Below are 16495 nucleotides of genomic sequence, written 5' to 3' on the forward strand. Positions count from 1 at the left end.
GTGTATAATTATTCATTTTATTATAATCAATCGTTGAAGTGGTGAATCCATTGTCAAACAAGACAAAGAATATGCAATAGTTGCACCTATGGTCAACCTTAATAGTCCAACCTATCATGTTCCAGGCAAACTACGTGGACTGATCAGAATATAATTTTATTTATATCTCTATGTGTCAATTTAAATTATTTATAACTCAGTGATATATATGTATATCGACTCCATTTTTTCCACTTATAAACATTAGTATGTTTCTAAAAAAGTTATTGATTCGATCTCGTTACAAGTTCATCAACAATTGGCACCTTAATGAATTGAATATAGAGAATCCCGACCAAAGTATTTGATTGCAACCCCAAAATTCGAAATTCATTGTAACGCAATTAATTACTCGAAATAATTGTTAGTATATGGTCCAACAAATAGGTGTGGGGATAATATATAGGGTTGAAAAATGTCAAAATCGTGTGCACGAGTGGCAGGCTTGGATCCAACTGGTGTTCATAAATGCAGTTGGGCCTCCATTCATTTTCTTTTTCGTGGTAGATAATATTAATATTAAATCATTAATTATTGTCCTTTCCCAATAATATTAGTTGAGAATGAAATCCTTTGAGGCTGGAGGAGGTGATTTTTTTATTTGATTAATTAGTTTTGTATTATTATCTTTTGAGATTATGCTTATTGCTAAAAGTTCGATAATCCATGTATCTGTGACTGCATTAATTCTTTCTTATGATTAGTGACTTCAATTCGTATAATGCCAACTCATCTAATGATAGTTGACAACTTTAATTCATATACCTCATCATAATGACTTCAATTAGTTTAATGTCATGACACTATATTGATAATTTTTTAAAGAATAAAATAATAAATTTAAGATTTGATGGTCTGATTTTTTAGACCAAATTAAAATAAATCTTCCTACTACTACTGAAATTTGGATTGTAATGTGCAAAATGGCAATTTCGACGAGTACTCCGAAAGTCAAGGGGAAATCATTAATCATAAATCTTCAATTATTTAAAGTTTGAACTTCCAAAATATTGCTCCCACTAATTTTTTTTTTGTTAGGAATACATTTAGATAAGATTATTATCATTTAAATCACAATTTATGCATTGAAGGAATGTTATTCAATTTATTTATATCTGATCAATATCATAACTTTGAAATTATAATATAAAATTAAAATTTATTTTTATTGCAATTGTTTAATGTTCATCAAAGTAAAATTACTCTGACATAGAACCACATCATTTAAATAATTCGGTGACATTTCAATCAACACTTAAAATAGAATGATACTCACTTCGTTCCATGTTAATAGAGTCATTTTACTATGTTGGAAAATTTCAAGTTAATTGAGTCATTTCTATATTTTTAGCAAATAGTAATAATGTCTCTTACTAATTTATTCTCTCTTACTTTATTCACTATATATTTAACACACTATTTTTAAACTCCGTGCCGAAAAGAAACGTCTCAATTAACAAGGAACAGAGGGAGTACCATTCTGTCCTATTCAATTTCGATTTGTAGTTACATTATATTTTGTTTTATCATACTAATTTATGAATTATTGTCGAACAACTATAAAAAATAATAAGAATAAAATTATTATTTTATATTTCAATTTAAAATTTGTGAAACTGACTAAAAGTCAACAAAAAATCAAACCCCCTCGGTCTTTATCACTTATTTTCATTTTCTGTCGTTCCTAAAAATTTGTAACATTTCTTTTTACCCTTTTTTGTAGTAGACCCCACATTCCATAAACTCATTTGTACTCATATTTTATTATTAAATGATATATAAAAATAGGACTCACATGCTATTAACTTTTTCAACTCACAATTTATTGCATTTCTTAAAATCCGTAACGGATCAAATGGTGAAAAATTATAAAGGACGAATGGAGTAATTTAAACGACAATTATCCCTAACTATTAGATACTAGTACCGCTAAACTAGTGTTTGCTTGGCATAGAATAACAGACAAAAATTAAAGAAAAAAATGAATTTTTATCTATTATCGGTTGAATCGTCTAGAAAGAGAAGAATAAATGTGACATTATATGCATATTTGGCAGGGAATTTAATATATGAATGTCAGTATATCCGACTATGTATATTGTTATCATCTGGTCCGGTGCGAACTAAAACTAATATTTTATAAAAATATTAAATAGATTTTGGCCTTACTATATGCAAGTTGTTTAACTTGTTTGTCTTGTAATTTCAAGGCCGATGTTCCAAAATTAAAAACACTGTGATGATTTGTATATCAACAAGCAAATATATGTTTCTCAATTTATACGTACTTCAAGTGTGTAAAAAAAATACAAAAACTTTTTATTATAATGTGTTAGCGATTGTACGGGTGTATCAAATAAATCCATTATATTTAATTTGGTAGACTGGATAATATATAATTAAAAAGTCATTAACTCAGACTAGCTATATCAATGCCAATCGAGATTTTAGTAGAACATACACTAAAGATATGGAGTAAATGTAAGTATAGCTTAGGTTTAAACTGACATTAATAATGGAGTGATATATTATCAGTATATGTTTGGGGTATGTATGACCACTGACGGAGCCTACTGAGGGACATAACCCCAGTGATATTAAAAAAACAGGAGCTACGAAGGGCATGCCCCTAGGAAATTTTAATTTTTTTTTAAATTGAAGGATATATTTGTAATACTATCTAAGGACGGTGATCAATTGAGATTTTTTAGTCTAATTGAGAATTGAGATGTATTATCAGCCACTCATTTTTATTAAATGAGTGGTCCAGAATTAGCCACATGGAAAATATTTTTAGATTAATTAATTAATTTTGAAAGGCAGAATGGTAATTTCATGGTACATTTTATTCAATAAATACTTTTTTTAATTTTATTTTTAAATTTTTAAAAATTAAAAAAAAATAAAATTTTTTATCAACTACATATACGATTTATGTCAACTACACACGTATAATGTCAACTACATATACAATTCATGTCAACTACAGACATATAATGTCAACTATGTGTACAATCCATGTCAACTACACAAATATAATGTCAACTATAAGTTGTTGACATTTGATGTGCAGGCTATGACATTTGATGTGTAGACTATTGACGATAATACCCCCGAGTTGACATAATCTACTTGCAGTTGACATTTCGAAAATGTTGTGGATGAGTGGCTGAAAATGCATCTCAATTCTCAATTAAGCTAAAAAATCTCAACCTAACAGAACCCTAACGTGTAGGGGGGATGGTTATCCACACTTATATAGATTAGATGAGATATTCACCAAGTCGGTCGTGAGATAGATAAGAGATAAAGAGAAAACCATCATCGATTTGGGCCCGCTCTGATACCATCTTAGAAATGAGTCACTCACCCCTTAAAATGTCTTATAAGGGGGGGGGGGTGTCTACACTTATATAGATTGGATGTGATCTTCACCAAGTTGATGTGGGACATAATTTAGAGAATTTAACACGAGACTTTCGAAATAAGTTGGAGTATCGAAAACACCATTTAATTGTTTTTTTTGCAAATTTTATTTTAGTGTTGGATATTATTTCCTATTTCTATTTTTTATTTTCATTCTTGCATTACTCTCTTAAACACAAGCATGCCATCAATCCGAAATCATTTAATATATCATTAGCACATGCATTTAAAACGATTAGGAAAAGTTGATCTAATTAATATATAAACCTATAGTCATCTCAAATTTAAATAAAGCAATTATTTGCAGTGGGCCACCATATTACCCCTATAAATACCCTCCACCCTATACACATAAGTCATAACACACCATGCAATAGAATCAACAATATTAAACCAAACCATCGAAATAATTCCATCATCACTCCTCAAACCAATGGAATCCAAAACTGCAGCCTCATCTCCGTCGGCCATCGCCGACCTCTACAAGGCCGTATCCAGCGGCGGCGCAGGAGAAATCCCGGGCCTCAATATCGCCGAGGACCTGGAGTGGTGGTTCCACGGGCCGCAGAAGTGCCATTACATGATGAAAAAGCTCACCGGAGAGTCCTCGGCGGGGGACTTTGAGTTCGAGCCTCGGAACATCGACATCGTGGACGATCTGGTGATCGTGGAGGGGTGGGAAGGGGCGGAGGTGTATTGGGTGCACGTTTGGACGCTGAGAGATGGGGTGATCACTCAATTTAGAGAATACTTCAATACTTGGCTCACGGTTAGGGATGTGCGCCCGCTCAGCTGCTCCGCCGCCCCTCTTTGGCAGAGCCACCCTCAGGAACTGCCGGAGCGCTCGCTGCCCGGCCTCATGCTTGCCATTTGATCCATGCATATATATATACTATAAATATGTCTAATTAAATTTTATTAAAATTAGTGTAAATTAAGTGTGAGAGTTGAATCCTGCTAGATTTCGACTAAAATGATGCATCTTTTATTTCTGAGAAGTTGTATATGAAATTATAACTATAATTGAAGATGGAATGCATTTTGAAAGGTTAATTATATTTATGCAATCTTTAACACTTAAGCTTGGAATTCCTTAAAAAAAACAGTTAAGCATGACATAGGGTTTATTTTACAACATTGATGATGTAATTAATAATAACTGGTACTCACTCTGTCAGTGAATAAAAGACGCGTTTTGTCATTTTGAGAGGTCCACCAATAAAAGACACATTTATGTTTTTTTTACATATTTAGCAACTACACACAACTAACTTAAAACTCGTGTTGAATCAAAACATGTCTTTAATTCACGGGCGGAAGGAGTAGTACTTTTTAGATCGAAGCGATGAGATCATGATCAAAGCGCGTTGCACGATATGATGTCTTATTGTACGCTGTCGTGTGCTTGATCACGTCTGCCTCATCAATCCAGTTGGTCAACCATGCTTCGTCACAAAACATTTAATTATTTTTTTATCTAAAAAAATTAGATTTTTAATAAAATAACTGAAATGCCCAATGGGCACTTTTTAAAAGTACTTATTATATTTGTTGCGAGTTATTATAAAAAAATAAATAAAAATAAAAATGGCTGAATGTGTAGGTTTTCAAGTTGTCCGTGGTCAATAATTATAAATAATGCTTAAAAACAAGTAAATAACGTAAGTGGTTAACTATTTATTTGATGACATTGTGAATGCATGCCTTAATGATATGAGTATTGAGAATCGGGTAATGGGACGAGCTAGAGATCAATTCGGCAACACCTTAACTTCAATTCTTAAGTAATCATTATGAGTTATGACAATGATATTAGCATTTAGGATTGTGGTACCTACAAATTAATTATGGCTGCAATATTTCAGGTAAATCAAACCAATACTGTACATGGATGATGGTGAACACTAAACAACTGATGTGATTTATTATGCAGTCGCCAAATTTTACCAAATCACAAAATTCATCTTTCTGGACTTTCCACAAACAAAATAATACTAGGTGTTTTCCACTCTAAATCCATTCAATCCGAGCACATAAATAGTAAGCCCAATTCATTTTTAGTTACTATATTCCCTAACAATAATTGATTAAATTCTTGCCCATAGAAGTAAATAAATGGATCATCATTTCAAAATTAAATAGATCTACCAAACCAATCAGAAAAGAGAATCTTATGCCAGATTGTCAAATTAATTTTCTTCAAACTCATTTGACACAAATAAATGTATGCTACGACTTTTCAAAGGCATTGTTGTTAAATTAGAATAAAGAATGTAACCTAATGAAGTGCACAATAAAACAGGCCCAATTTGAATTACGAGTAGGCCCAATAATGTCTAATTAAGCCCAACTCTATATTAATTGTAGTTTGGCTTTATTTTTTAATTAGACTAAACTATATTTTCATTTTATTAAGTGAACCACCTCACCATGACGACCGTATCAATCAGCAAAACATTGCGCGTAACATGGAAAAGTGTATCCCACTATATATCTAAGAAAATATATTAAAGTGGTTTCAAAAATATTATTTTTGGAATCATGTAGTCATTACTTTTCCGCAAACAAGATAGTTCAATCCAAATAATATTTTTGTAATTTTACAAAGTATACCCCAAAATTAAAATTAAGAAAAAACTTCATCAATTTTGTCTGAAAATTTAAGCTCAAAATGAACCAACCTAAGGACTATTTTTCTTTAAAAGTTATTTCCCAAACCACATATAGGTCAAATGCTGCATCAATGGATGTCACATTACAAGCACAATTATTGTCCAGTCAAAACAAAAGGTTAAAGTTAATTAATTAAACCTTGTAGATTACAAAATCATGAATATTTCGTAGGCCCATAATTTTCACTTACATCCCCATCAATTATGTATCATCCCACCAACATCTGCCTCCCTTTATTTTATCTTAAATCTTTGATTTGGTGAAGATATGCCCATTAATTCCTACAATTAATGTCTGATTATTAATTGGTTTAACACCTCATTAACCCACTAATTCCACTTGTTATTTCTTCTTGCAACATTTTTTTACCACAATGTATAAAATTGGAGATTCAAATTCGTAATGTTTCAACCATGAATTCGTATTTATTTTATTTTACCAATGTATAACACCATTCCCAGAAAATAATTAAAATTAACTGTATATATATAGCTCGCACGTGATAACTAATTTTGATAATGCATTGGCTCTTTAGATTAATTTTTTTCTGATGTCAACTATATTTTGAAAATGACATCTCTAGAAGCACCAACATTATTATATTAGCACCTTTTTAACTTAATATATTCAATTGATTATAATCAGTTAAATTCTAGTCATTTTCTCAATCAGATTAAAACAAGACTAATAGTGTAGATTAAGATAGGAGCACTATGTAAACACTGTTTATCAAATTTAACCATATTAAATTACTTAGTGGTGCAAATTAGGTTGAAATATATTTGATGGGCTTTTTTTTTACTTTCCAAACGGCTTAAAAACGTGTTTGCAAAATGTGTAATACTCCACCACTAATATTTTTTTATGTAAATACTTACCTTTTCCGCAGATTAGATTATAGTCGTCAAATTTATTTTTTTATTATTGGCTAATCGAGATTTTCACAATCCTTCCTGGTAAAGTTAAACTTTGTGCAATTTAATATCTAAATGGTTAAAATTGACAATCAAATATTTTAGAGAAATTAATTAAAGATGAAGTGAAAATGAAAAATAAAAATAAAAATAAAAATAAAGAAAGAAGGTAGCTAGTTTCAAAAGGGCAATAATTAAGTAGAGTTTTGAAGCATGAATGACGAAGAAAGAGTTTTCCCCTACAATTTACCCTTCGATTTTTCCGGTAAAGCATTTCTAGTATACATTTTTGTTACAAGATTCCAAAATGCTTTGGGCATTACATGTGTTGTCTTTCTTTTTTGTTTCTTTACTCCTAGCTTTTGGTGGAATCTATAGTGAAGACTGAAGAGGTAGATGGACCTGCACATGCACTGGCTAGATGCTAAAATTTGATAGACCAATTAATTAGATTAACGTGTCAACGAATGGTGTGAGATCTGATACTTGAATATGAGACCAATCAAACCCTAGTGAGGTTTCAATCCATCCCTCTACGCGGGATTCGTCTGATATTGCCAACGTAGAAGTTGACGAAGGGAGACGTGTGCCAAGGAGGCAACACTCGATAAGAGAGAAGGAAAAATAGATTAGGGTTTTTTAGGAAAACAATTATATATTCTTGAATTATAAAAGAAATAGAGACTCTATTTATACTAATTAGCTCTAAATCTGATGTGGTTCGATTATAATTCTATTAAGGAAAAAACCTAAAAAAATGAGTTCATAAGTGATAACTAACTCCCAATTGGACTCGATAATGGAAATAAAGACTCGATAACATGACTGAGTATTCATAAGAAATCCTTGTAGCATTTTGGAGGTGTGACTCGACACCTAGGGCGGCCTTGCGGCGGATGTGGATTGTGAGGAGGGCTTGATGGTTGCCGTGGGGTTTGGGACGTCGTCTCCTAGGTCTTGTGATTGTTGGGGCATATCGTCCTTCGTACAATGGTTTGATACAATCTCATTCATTGAAGTGTATTTGATACGTAAATGAGAGATCAATCAAACTATAATGAGGTTTAATCTTAAAATGATTAATAAGAGATGTGACATTAAGTTGATATTTTTTTATTTTACATTTTATGTTAGACAAAATCTCTTTTTTATTTTACATTTTAGGTTGTGATATTTTTGTACTGAAGTATGGTCTTTTTGGTTGTGATTTTTGAGAAATCTTCGAGAGAGCTACATAACAATGTCAACTTTTTTTCTTTTCCATTCATAGTCTAACAAAGTGCCTATCAACATCTCAGCCCCTCATTTCCACTATGTGCTATTTTACTCGTTCGATTAGGTCGTATTCATAAATTTAAAAAATAAACGCCAAGAATTATTTAATTATAATGAAATTGGTTTTTGAGAAGGTATTGAATTTAAATATATAGTATGTAACAAATGGATAAATCTTATCATATTTTTCGAAGAAATTCAAGTAGAAAATTATTCTGAATTATTTAACATTTAAAACTGTGAAAGAACCCCAATCACATTTTTACATACATATATATACGCAATACACGCACATGTTTTTAAATAGTACTCCATATTTTTTATATAAAGATGTTAATTTATTCAAAAAAATTAATATGGGAATAAATAAATAAATAAATAATGGAAATCATTACATATATTTACAATAGTCATTCAAATATTTAATTCAACTCAACAACTTAACTTTTATACCTAAAATAAAAATTGCAAAATTAAGATTAAAACACGTTCAAAGACCATTTAAAAAAACATTGGAAAAAAAAACCAAGATACAGTATAATTTCTAGCAATTTTTAGTAAAAAAGAAAAAAAAGGAGGGAACAATAAAAAAAATTGGTCATAACTAATTGTTCATTTCAGTGGAAATAGCATGAAAAATTGTGTTATTCCTACTATATCATCATCATATTACACACACACATTAATACTTATTTCCCTCGGGTTAACAACATAATCTCTCCTACTTTTAATTACTAATACTCCCACTTTTAATCAGTTCATATGTCAACTCTGCAATGATAAAAGGTAATTAGTGCTGTAACATCATTCATATATAGTCATTGAAAGTGGTCCTTTTTTTTATTAATGAAAACAAATTGTAAAACTTAAGGCCCCACTTCTAGTAATTTACTCCATAAGAAAGGGAAATGTAGAAGTTCACAAAGATACATATAAAAATAACATTTTTATGCTTTTTCATATTTTTATAACAATGCATGCATTAAACTCCTTAGTTCTTATCCTAATACACACTTTTGTCACATATCATGTTTAATGTCTGAAACCCCTTAATTATTTAGCAAATATAGTTACCAAATTTTAAATTAGTGAAGAGTTTTAACTATATACAAAGAATATGCCTCTGTCCATGCATATTGAGCACACCACATACTGCTATAAATACAAAGAGGGGGACTACTCCTCACCCCCAACTACACTCTCACCCAAAGGAATTAGTAAACTATATGTAGGAACAAATCAAAGTAATTGTAAGGTGAGCGTTGAGCGCGATGGAGAAGCAGGGCACGTGCATTACTAACTCCTCTACGCCTTTTCTGCTAACGTGAGTTAGTATTTCATGTGTCCTTCTTCCCCATCACGACCGCTCAATCTTATTCCGACACGCCTCAACTTCTCCAGGTAACAATTGGAAGTGTTTTGTCTCATGAAGATGTAATTTTCAAGCACACATATATTAGAAGTAGTTGTCAAGGTAGATTAGTAGCGCCTTAAGAAACATGTATTGTTCAACACAGTGAAACACAAAGCTAATGGCAGAGAGTAGAGACGTATACGGTCGTCTCATCATCTTTGTGGTATATTCAACTTTCTTGATTTGAAATGCGGTTTCATTTTCATATACATTTTTTTTCATAATTATGTTTAATTAATTTCATGCTTTGATATTTTCATGTGACGTCATATTTTTTTGTAGGGTGGAGAGTTTTCCATCTTCATGGATGAAACTCATCTAGAGAATTTACTTTTGTAAATTGTAATGTGCATATATTTATTGACTTAGATTGTGGAGTACATGATTTGTTCACTAGAATTTGCCTGGAGATTGAGAGAATTGCTGAATGGAGAAATAGACGTGTAAAAGTGCTTTGCTGTATCGTTCCCCACCTCAACAAACAAGAAGAAGAGTGATAAAAATAAAAATAATTTGCAGTGATGTATGTTATTGATCATATGATCATATCCCATTCAAAAAAAGAGGGGAAAAAACCATAAAGAAAAGAGAGAGTTGTGATTCGTCCTTAGCATCTATGCGTTATAGTGCTGGATACCACTGTCCATGTTAAGAGTGCTATGTATTCCATATTTAGTACACAGAGCCAAACTGATACAAAAACAATTGTATCACTGCATTGATCTATAATACTAGTAGTACTACGCAAATGGTTTCTCATCCACCCTCGTGATGACTTATAGTGGATTCACTTGTTTCCACGACATTCTACAAGTGGCGATTTTCGGATTTGGTAGTTGCATCACCAACACCCATTGCTGTCCGTGCCTGCAATTCAGGTGAAAGATTGCTCAGTTTCTTCCTTTCATCAGTTGCATTGTGTGACCTGGTTTATTAGCAGGCTGATTAACAATAGTACAACCTTGATAAGATACAAGGGTAGCATGCCATGGTTGGAACCAATAAATTGCACAACTGCTATACAACAGCTATGAGAGTACACCACAAGAAAAATCAATTAAATTTGACCACCAATATAATTGAATCACACTACTATCTATGAGCATAGAAGCAATGACTTTAGAGCTTGCATGGGAAGACAAGGCTCTGGAAGATACTATATAGCAACCCGTGTCTAATTAACCATATCATTGATGACCAAAATCAGTTAACATTATAAGGGCCTTTACACTGACCACATCTATATGGCTAAAGGCTGCAGCTACTACTATCTCTGGACCTTCCCGATGGAGTGTAAATACACCGAGATCGAAACAACACTGCAAATACAATAATTTTGGTAAGGCTATATCTCATTCAAAGTTGCATGCTAGCTGCCTCAATATTTCAATTGAAAAACACTACTCACATGGAACCAAGAAAGAAGGCAAGGGATGGATGAAATCCAAACAGGAAGATAGACACGACTGCCGTCAATAACATTGCAACTGATGTAGCGTACACCTGCAGAAAAACCTTGACGACTGAGTTTTTTTCCCCAAAAATTGATAACAGGAGACAGTAACATGATAAAGGATTTTTTTCTTGCTGCCAACTACATTAGGGCTAGATAGGGATATCAAAGTTAGAAACATCGATACTTGTTTGATAGGCCACAAACACAAAAATAAGCTGAAGAACTCAAGGTAAAAACAAACCATTCTAAACAATTTCTTCAATGTTTTACATGATATCCAGTAGAAGAATGGTGGTCATCTATCTTCATCGTGGATTCACTACACAGGAATAAGACATGCCATCGGGTGTACTTTGATTTTAATATATCAGGAATAATTAAAGTATCTTCCTTCAGAGACACCACGAGTTCTGAAGAGGTATATGAAATCGTAATATGTTTCATTAACTGTTTTCCAATCATCAGAGATATGCAGCCATCTATGGTTAAGAAAATTTGTGTGTGCTCAAACATATATTGGCCCAACTCTAACTCTCCACTCACTAGTTCAAGAACCTTATGTGTCTGTGACCTATTTCACACTAATCACGTTTATTATTTACTCACCTCTTTGATACTAACCCATGTGGAAAGCATTTCAATGCACTGGTCTGAAGTATTAAATAATGAGTAGAATCTAATAATCGATTCATGCTTCAAATGACATTCAAGTCTTTACCTTCACAATGTTGTCGGCATATTTCATGACCATTGATACAGCGATGCCACTGCATTAACATCGAGATTATTACAAAAGGTTGGAGCAGATAAACTATTAATAGCAATGGTATGCGTGAACAATGTTTAACAGAATAAAAGTAGGTGTACGACTACAGGCAACAGGAGAAACAATTATTTCTCAAATATCTCAGCTGGTTGCTACTATTTTCTTTTTGAATGTTCACAAATAATACCTTGCTACCTACACCAAATAATTTATCATGTGCCCTCTTATGTATAACCAATGACATGCCAATAAAATATAAGAATGAGTTATGATTGGTTGAGCTCCTACTTTTCATGATGGGGAAGTAAAATTTTATTACAAAATTTCCAACTTTCAATGCCAATCTGAAATAGGACAAGCAGCATGCTCTGTGTTGATGGAGCATAAAAAATGCAAATCATCCAAAATCATCAACAACCCTTTTCGGGGCAGAACCAGCATAATCAGCCACATCCAGTTAACTTACTTAAAGTCGTCTTAAATTTATTATCTCAATCGAATTCATACTCATAGTAACAGATGCCCATAAAAACGTACCTAAGAGCATGGTTTAGAATCATGAGAACAGTAATGAAAGAATATCCATGAAAGAAGCCCCTGCACCAGAAGAAAAAAAGCACAAACTTCTTTAGGATGCCAGAACTGAAGTCAGAAGACCACCTAATAATCTGGGTCAAGAATGTTACTAGAATACATAACTATATGTGGTTAAATATGAATGAAAGCCCAGTGTGCAAGATTCATTAAGAGACTATATCAAAATAGTTCCATCTATCCTTCCAGAGAAATTTCATTGGTTATGGACCAGATGAGTGCTAAAATTTTTTGAATGCTGATGTCTGTCGGACAGGTAGGCAAATTAGGGAGTAGTTAACCTTACTTGTTCACAACAGCATCAAAATCTTGGAAGACTATGGTGATGGCATTGAAAATCATCCCAAATACATACAACCAGAAGTTCTGAACATTAATGTTCCTTGAAGGCCGTTTTTTAATTATAGCCTAGAAAACAAAAAAACAAATATCAAACATAGTCCCAACATAATAGCATAATCAACAATACCGAGATGGGGTATTTTGATAAGTCATAGGTCATTACAAAGGGGTTGATAATTTAAAAAGGTGATGCCATTCTAAGCAAATATACAACTCCAATCTCTTGCAACATCTAAAATAATATGAAGACCTTGACACCTTTGTGATTTGGGTGATGATGACCATGGTTTTTACCAGAAGAAGAAAACACATATATACACATAGAAACAAACAAACAAACAAACATACCAACATCAAAGTTATCATACTGCAGAATGGGTGACATACTAAATGATTCTCTCTTTTTACTTAAAAGATAGTAAAGAGCTGATCTAGAGTAGAGATTAAAGAGATGTACTACCAAATTACCTCAGTGTAAACTCCAGCAAAACCACTAAGAAGAGCCATCACCTGAATTGATCAACCAAGAGTCAATGAAGCTAGACACAGGAAAACTCTAATGAAATATTGTACCTCCACTGTTGATCTAAAAGAGAACACGAAGAACATGCTTGTTTGAAATTGGATACAGGATATTCCAACACTAACTAGCCTATAACTTCCTCTCCCTTTCTATAATCCACAACTGATATTAATAAGTGAAATGACTTATTTTGTCCACAGGGAATTCAGAATGGAATTTTAGATTATCATGGTTTAGCTTTTCATGTTCCACTTTTCCTGCTATTGCCGTCACAGACAGTGTTAACATACTGAACAAAAATATTAAGGGGAGATTCAAGTTTCAACTTACAATTGCCATCATCCAACCTTGCAAAGGTGTCTGCAAAACATTATCTGAACTGAGGAGTGAGAAAGATTAAAAAGATAATTCATGAATATGTGTGCATCTGTGTATGTATCTCAGCCAACAGCAAATATTATAAACATTCTACGTTATGCTTAAACACAAGGACACAGATACACAGCCAGTCCATTGACTAAGAGATGTTGAGGCTAGCGTTGATTATTAGCTCTCTCACACATGACATTCTCAATTACATTTTAAGCTACATAAAAAGGCAAAGAAAGTTGGTACTAGACCAGATAGCTCAATGGAAAGGATCAAGTGAAAACTCTAACATCCTTACTTGGAATTGAGTTGTGCTGTTGTGCACCCTGCACAAAGTAGAGCAAAAGCTGCCCACTGAATCTCGCTTAACCTGAAAAAGTGTTCTTATTTACTTTCATATTCGAATGTTGGTTTGAATATTGAATAGACATAACAAGAAATATTATTGCAATTCTAGTGTATGATTACATCCAACAAATCGTTAAATTTTAAGAATACAGATTTTCGACCCAGGAAGTATAAACTCATTTAAAGTAAGGTTCCGGGAATAACTTACTTTCTCTTGAGAATGATGCGGTATAGCACACCGGTGCTGATGATATTAAAGTTCTTTAATATTTGGTAACCTGGAGCATCTACATATGCAAAGATGTAATACTGCCAAACCAGAGAACTTCAGGAAACAGCATGCAACAGATAAGTAATTCACTGGGAAAATTTAAGTGATGAGAGCCTACCTGAAGTAGATTCTTGATGAGGTACAGAGCTGCAGGGATGGGGTATACACTAACTTCATCCCAAGTTGTACTTAACCTAAAGGAGGATTTGAAACAGGGAAACAATTTGAATCAACTAAAAGGAAACAGGAACTACTGAAGTCCAAATAAATTCAACATAAAATTTAACTATCCTAGAAGATGCCACCCCAAGCATGAAATCATTTCAGGATGCTAAATTTATGGATCTAAAACCTTTTGGTGGGTAATATTGCAATTTTAATTCATGAACATTTACTATAGTCTAGCAAAGAAATAGAGCTTCTTCACAGGATTCAGGCTGGGGCATTTAGATACGTGGTTAATCAGATTGTACAAATATATAGCTTTTAACTTAGTTGTGCATACTTTAAAATAAATTGTTCACTTAATACCTTCCTGAGTCCTAGGTTTAAAAAAATGAGTGCATCAACCCATGAATCCACAGTTTTGTCATTTAGTATAAAAATGAATAGCAAAGGGACAAAACCTGTTATCATCAGTAACACCTTCATTCCTCCAGATTCTCGCTAATGCAGCTAGTGATAGTGCACATTTCAAACTCTCTACCTAATCAGAAATAATGAATTTCAAAACATTCTTCAAGAGATGCAGTCCCTTTGCAAAAACATTTGAAATGAAAAGAGTATAGCTTAATAATAATACAACGATTAACCAAAGTGAAAAGTAAACAGTATCTACTCACCAAAAAATTTGCAGTTGTAACGCTGTACTCATACTTGCCTGCCCTCTTTGACCAAACGATAAGAATTGCTTGTGAACTTGTAAGAATGGTCAATGCTAGTGTCACAATAGACCTGTTATTTGTGATTAATCAAACAGATGAACTATGAAGGCATCCTCACGTAGTTGGTATTCTATACTCGTAAGATGCATAAAGGAATTTAAGACAGCCATACTTGCGCTTCCACTTAGTACGGTCTGCAGAGCCACCTACTAAAGCTCTAGGAGACCCTGCAATTCAACAAAAAAGAGAGAGATTAGAGATGGACAAGCCTAGTAGAGTGTAGGGATATGAAGGTGTGTGGCACCTGAATGTGGTTTCCCTCTCAAGCTTTCAACATCAACATGAACTGAATCCTCGTCTTTATCCTAGATGATTAATCCCATAAAAGAGTGAGCAAGGGCTAAAATTATTCCTGAGGCGGATTCAGCGTGTGCTTAAACTAGAGTAATGGAATCTCAATTCTCAACAATTCAGTGTGAGCTGATCTCGAGCTAGTAAAGAGAAACAGCGACGAACGCACAAATGTATGTGTAGTAGTAGAAGAGCAGCACGAAGAAAAGTGTAAAGCTGTATAACGAAATATTACATATAGGCAGCTGGAGCAAATCCAATTAACAATGCTAGATCGCGAATAAGATAGAGAGACTTGGCATGGCTTAATGCAATCAAAACATGACAGCAGCGAAAGTATCGCCAGGATGGATGCAAATTGAGTAGAAGAGAAAGAGGCAAACCTGATCCTTAATTCTTCTGTACTCCATTCTGTCGGTCTCTCTCTCTCTCTCTCTATTTCGCTCTCTCTGTAGCTAGAAGAGAGGGCTGAAGGAGGCTTCCTTAGTCAGCACTGGCCGGTCGGCTAAATTGAACGGAGAGAGGCGTCTGAAGCAAGAGGCGATGCGGTGGTTTGTCGACCGTTGCTGATTCGACTTCGAGATGCAAGCAATACGGACTGCGGCGGCGATTTGCCGGTGTCGCCGGAAAATAGGAGAGAGAGATTCAGATCGAGAGTGAGAGGAACGAGTGATAGAGAGAGAGGGGGATGAATTAGGCCAGTTAATTTAATTAGTAATGGGCCTTGTGATTGATAAATTATTTGGGCTTGGTACTTAAATAAAAGAATTGGACAAATTCAACAGTTTCATTTAATTAATGGACTTTTATTATTTTAATCGACTTTTCAATAAAAAAAACGATCCTACTT

At 33.3% G+C, this 16495-nt stretch overlaps 2 protein-coding genes and 1 long non-coding RNA gene across 5 annotated transcripts; 2 read left to right on the forward strand and 1 right to left on the reverse strand.

Moving 5' to 3' along the window:
• The first annotated feature begins 3843 nt into the window (after positions 1-3843).
• On the forward strand, positions 3844-4495 carry LOC121804219 (wound-induced protein 1-like). Its single transcript, XM_042203745.1, has one exon. It carries the CDS (start codon positions 3899-3901, stop codon positions 4337-4339), a length of 441 nt encoding a protein of 146 aa, XP_042059679.1. The 5' UTR covers positions 3844-3898; the 3' UTR covers positions 4340-4495.
• A 5030-nt stretch (positions 4496-9525) lies between these two features.
• On the forward strand, positions 9526-9948 carry LOC121810218. The gene is made up of 2 exons (XR_006052424.1): positions 9526-9728; positions 9845-9948. It is a non-coding gene; the product is annotated as an uncharacterized LOC121810218 (long non-coding RNA).
• A 290-nt stretch (positions 9949-10238) lies between these two features.
• LOC121810187 (CMP-sialic acid transporter 4-like) lies at positions 10239-16351 on the reverse strand. Of its 3 annotated transcripts, XR_006052423.1 has the most exons (17): positions 16029-16351; positions 15599-15659; positions 15467-15521; positions 15253-15364; positions 15037-15116; positions 14529-14604; positions 14348-14448; positions 14090-14161; positions 13753-13801; positions 13368-13409; positions 12844-12965; positions 12501-12560; positions 11916-11964; positions 11150-11244; positions 10977-11060; positions 10703-10769; positions 10239-10608 (listed from the first exon to the last, which is right to left on the reverse strand). XR_006052423.1 is itself a non-coding variant. In XM_042210995.1 (16 exons), exons 1-15 carry the CDS (start codon positions 16053-16055, stop codon positions 11009-11011), a joined length of 1053 nt encoding a protein of 350 aa, XP_042066929.1. In that variant the 5' UTR covers positions 16056-16351; the 3' UTR covers positions 10239-10608; positions 10977-11008. The 3 variants fall into 3 exon arrangements, 2 of the variants coding, with proteins under 2 accessions (XP_042066929.1, XP_042066928.1); XM_042210995.1 differs by lacking the exon at positions 10703-10769; XM_042210994.1 differs by lacking the exon at positions 10703-10769 and having other exon boundaries at positions 10239-10666.
• Positions 16352-16495: the final 144 nt, after the last annotated feature.

This window comes from Salvia splendens, chromosome 1, assembly GCF_004379255.2.
Source record: "Salvia splendens isolate huo1 chromosome 1, SspV2, whole genome shotgun sequence".
Lineage (NCBI taxonomy): Eukaryota > Viridiplantae > Streptophyta > Magnoliopsida > Lamiales > Lamiaceae > Salvia > Salvia splendens.

Excerpts from the sequence above, each read along its gene's own strand:
- LOC121804219 (XM_042203745.1), top strand. The coding sequence starts at position 3,899 with ATGGAATCCAAAACTGCAGCCTCATCTCCGTCGGCCATCGCCGACCTC.
- LOC121810187 (XM_042210995.1), bottom strand. The coding sequence starts at position 16,055 with ATGGAGTACAGAAGAATTAAGGATCAG. Across the intron at positions 15,522-15,598 it reads GAGAGGGAAACCACATTCAG|GGTCTCCTAGAGCTTTAGTA; the intron begins GTGCCACACACC and ends GTTGAATTGCAG. Across the intron at positions 15,365-15,466 it reads CGTACTAAGTGGAAGCGCAA|GTCTATTGTGACACTAGCAT; the intron begins GTATGGCTGTCT and ends CACAAATAACAG.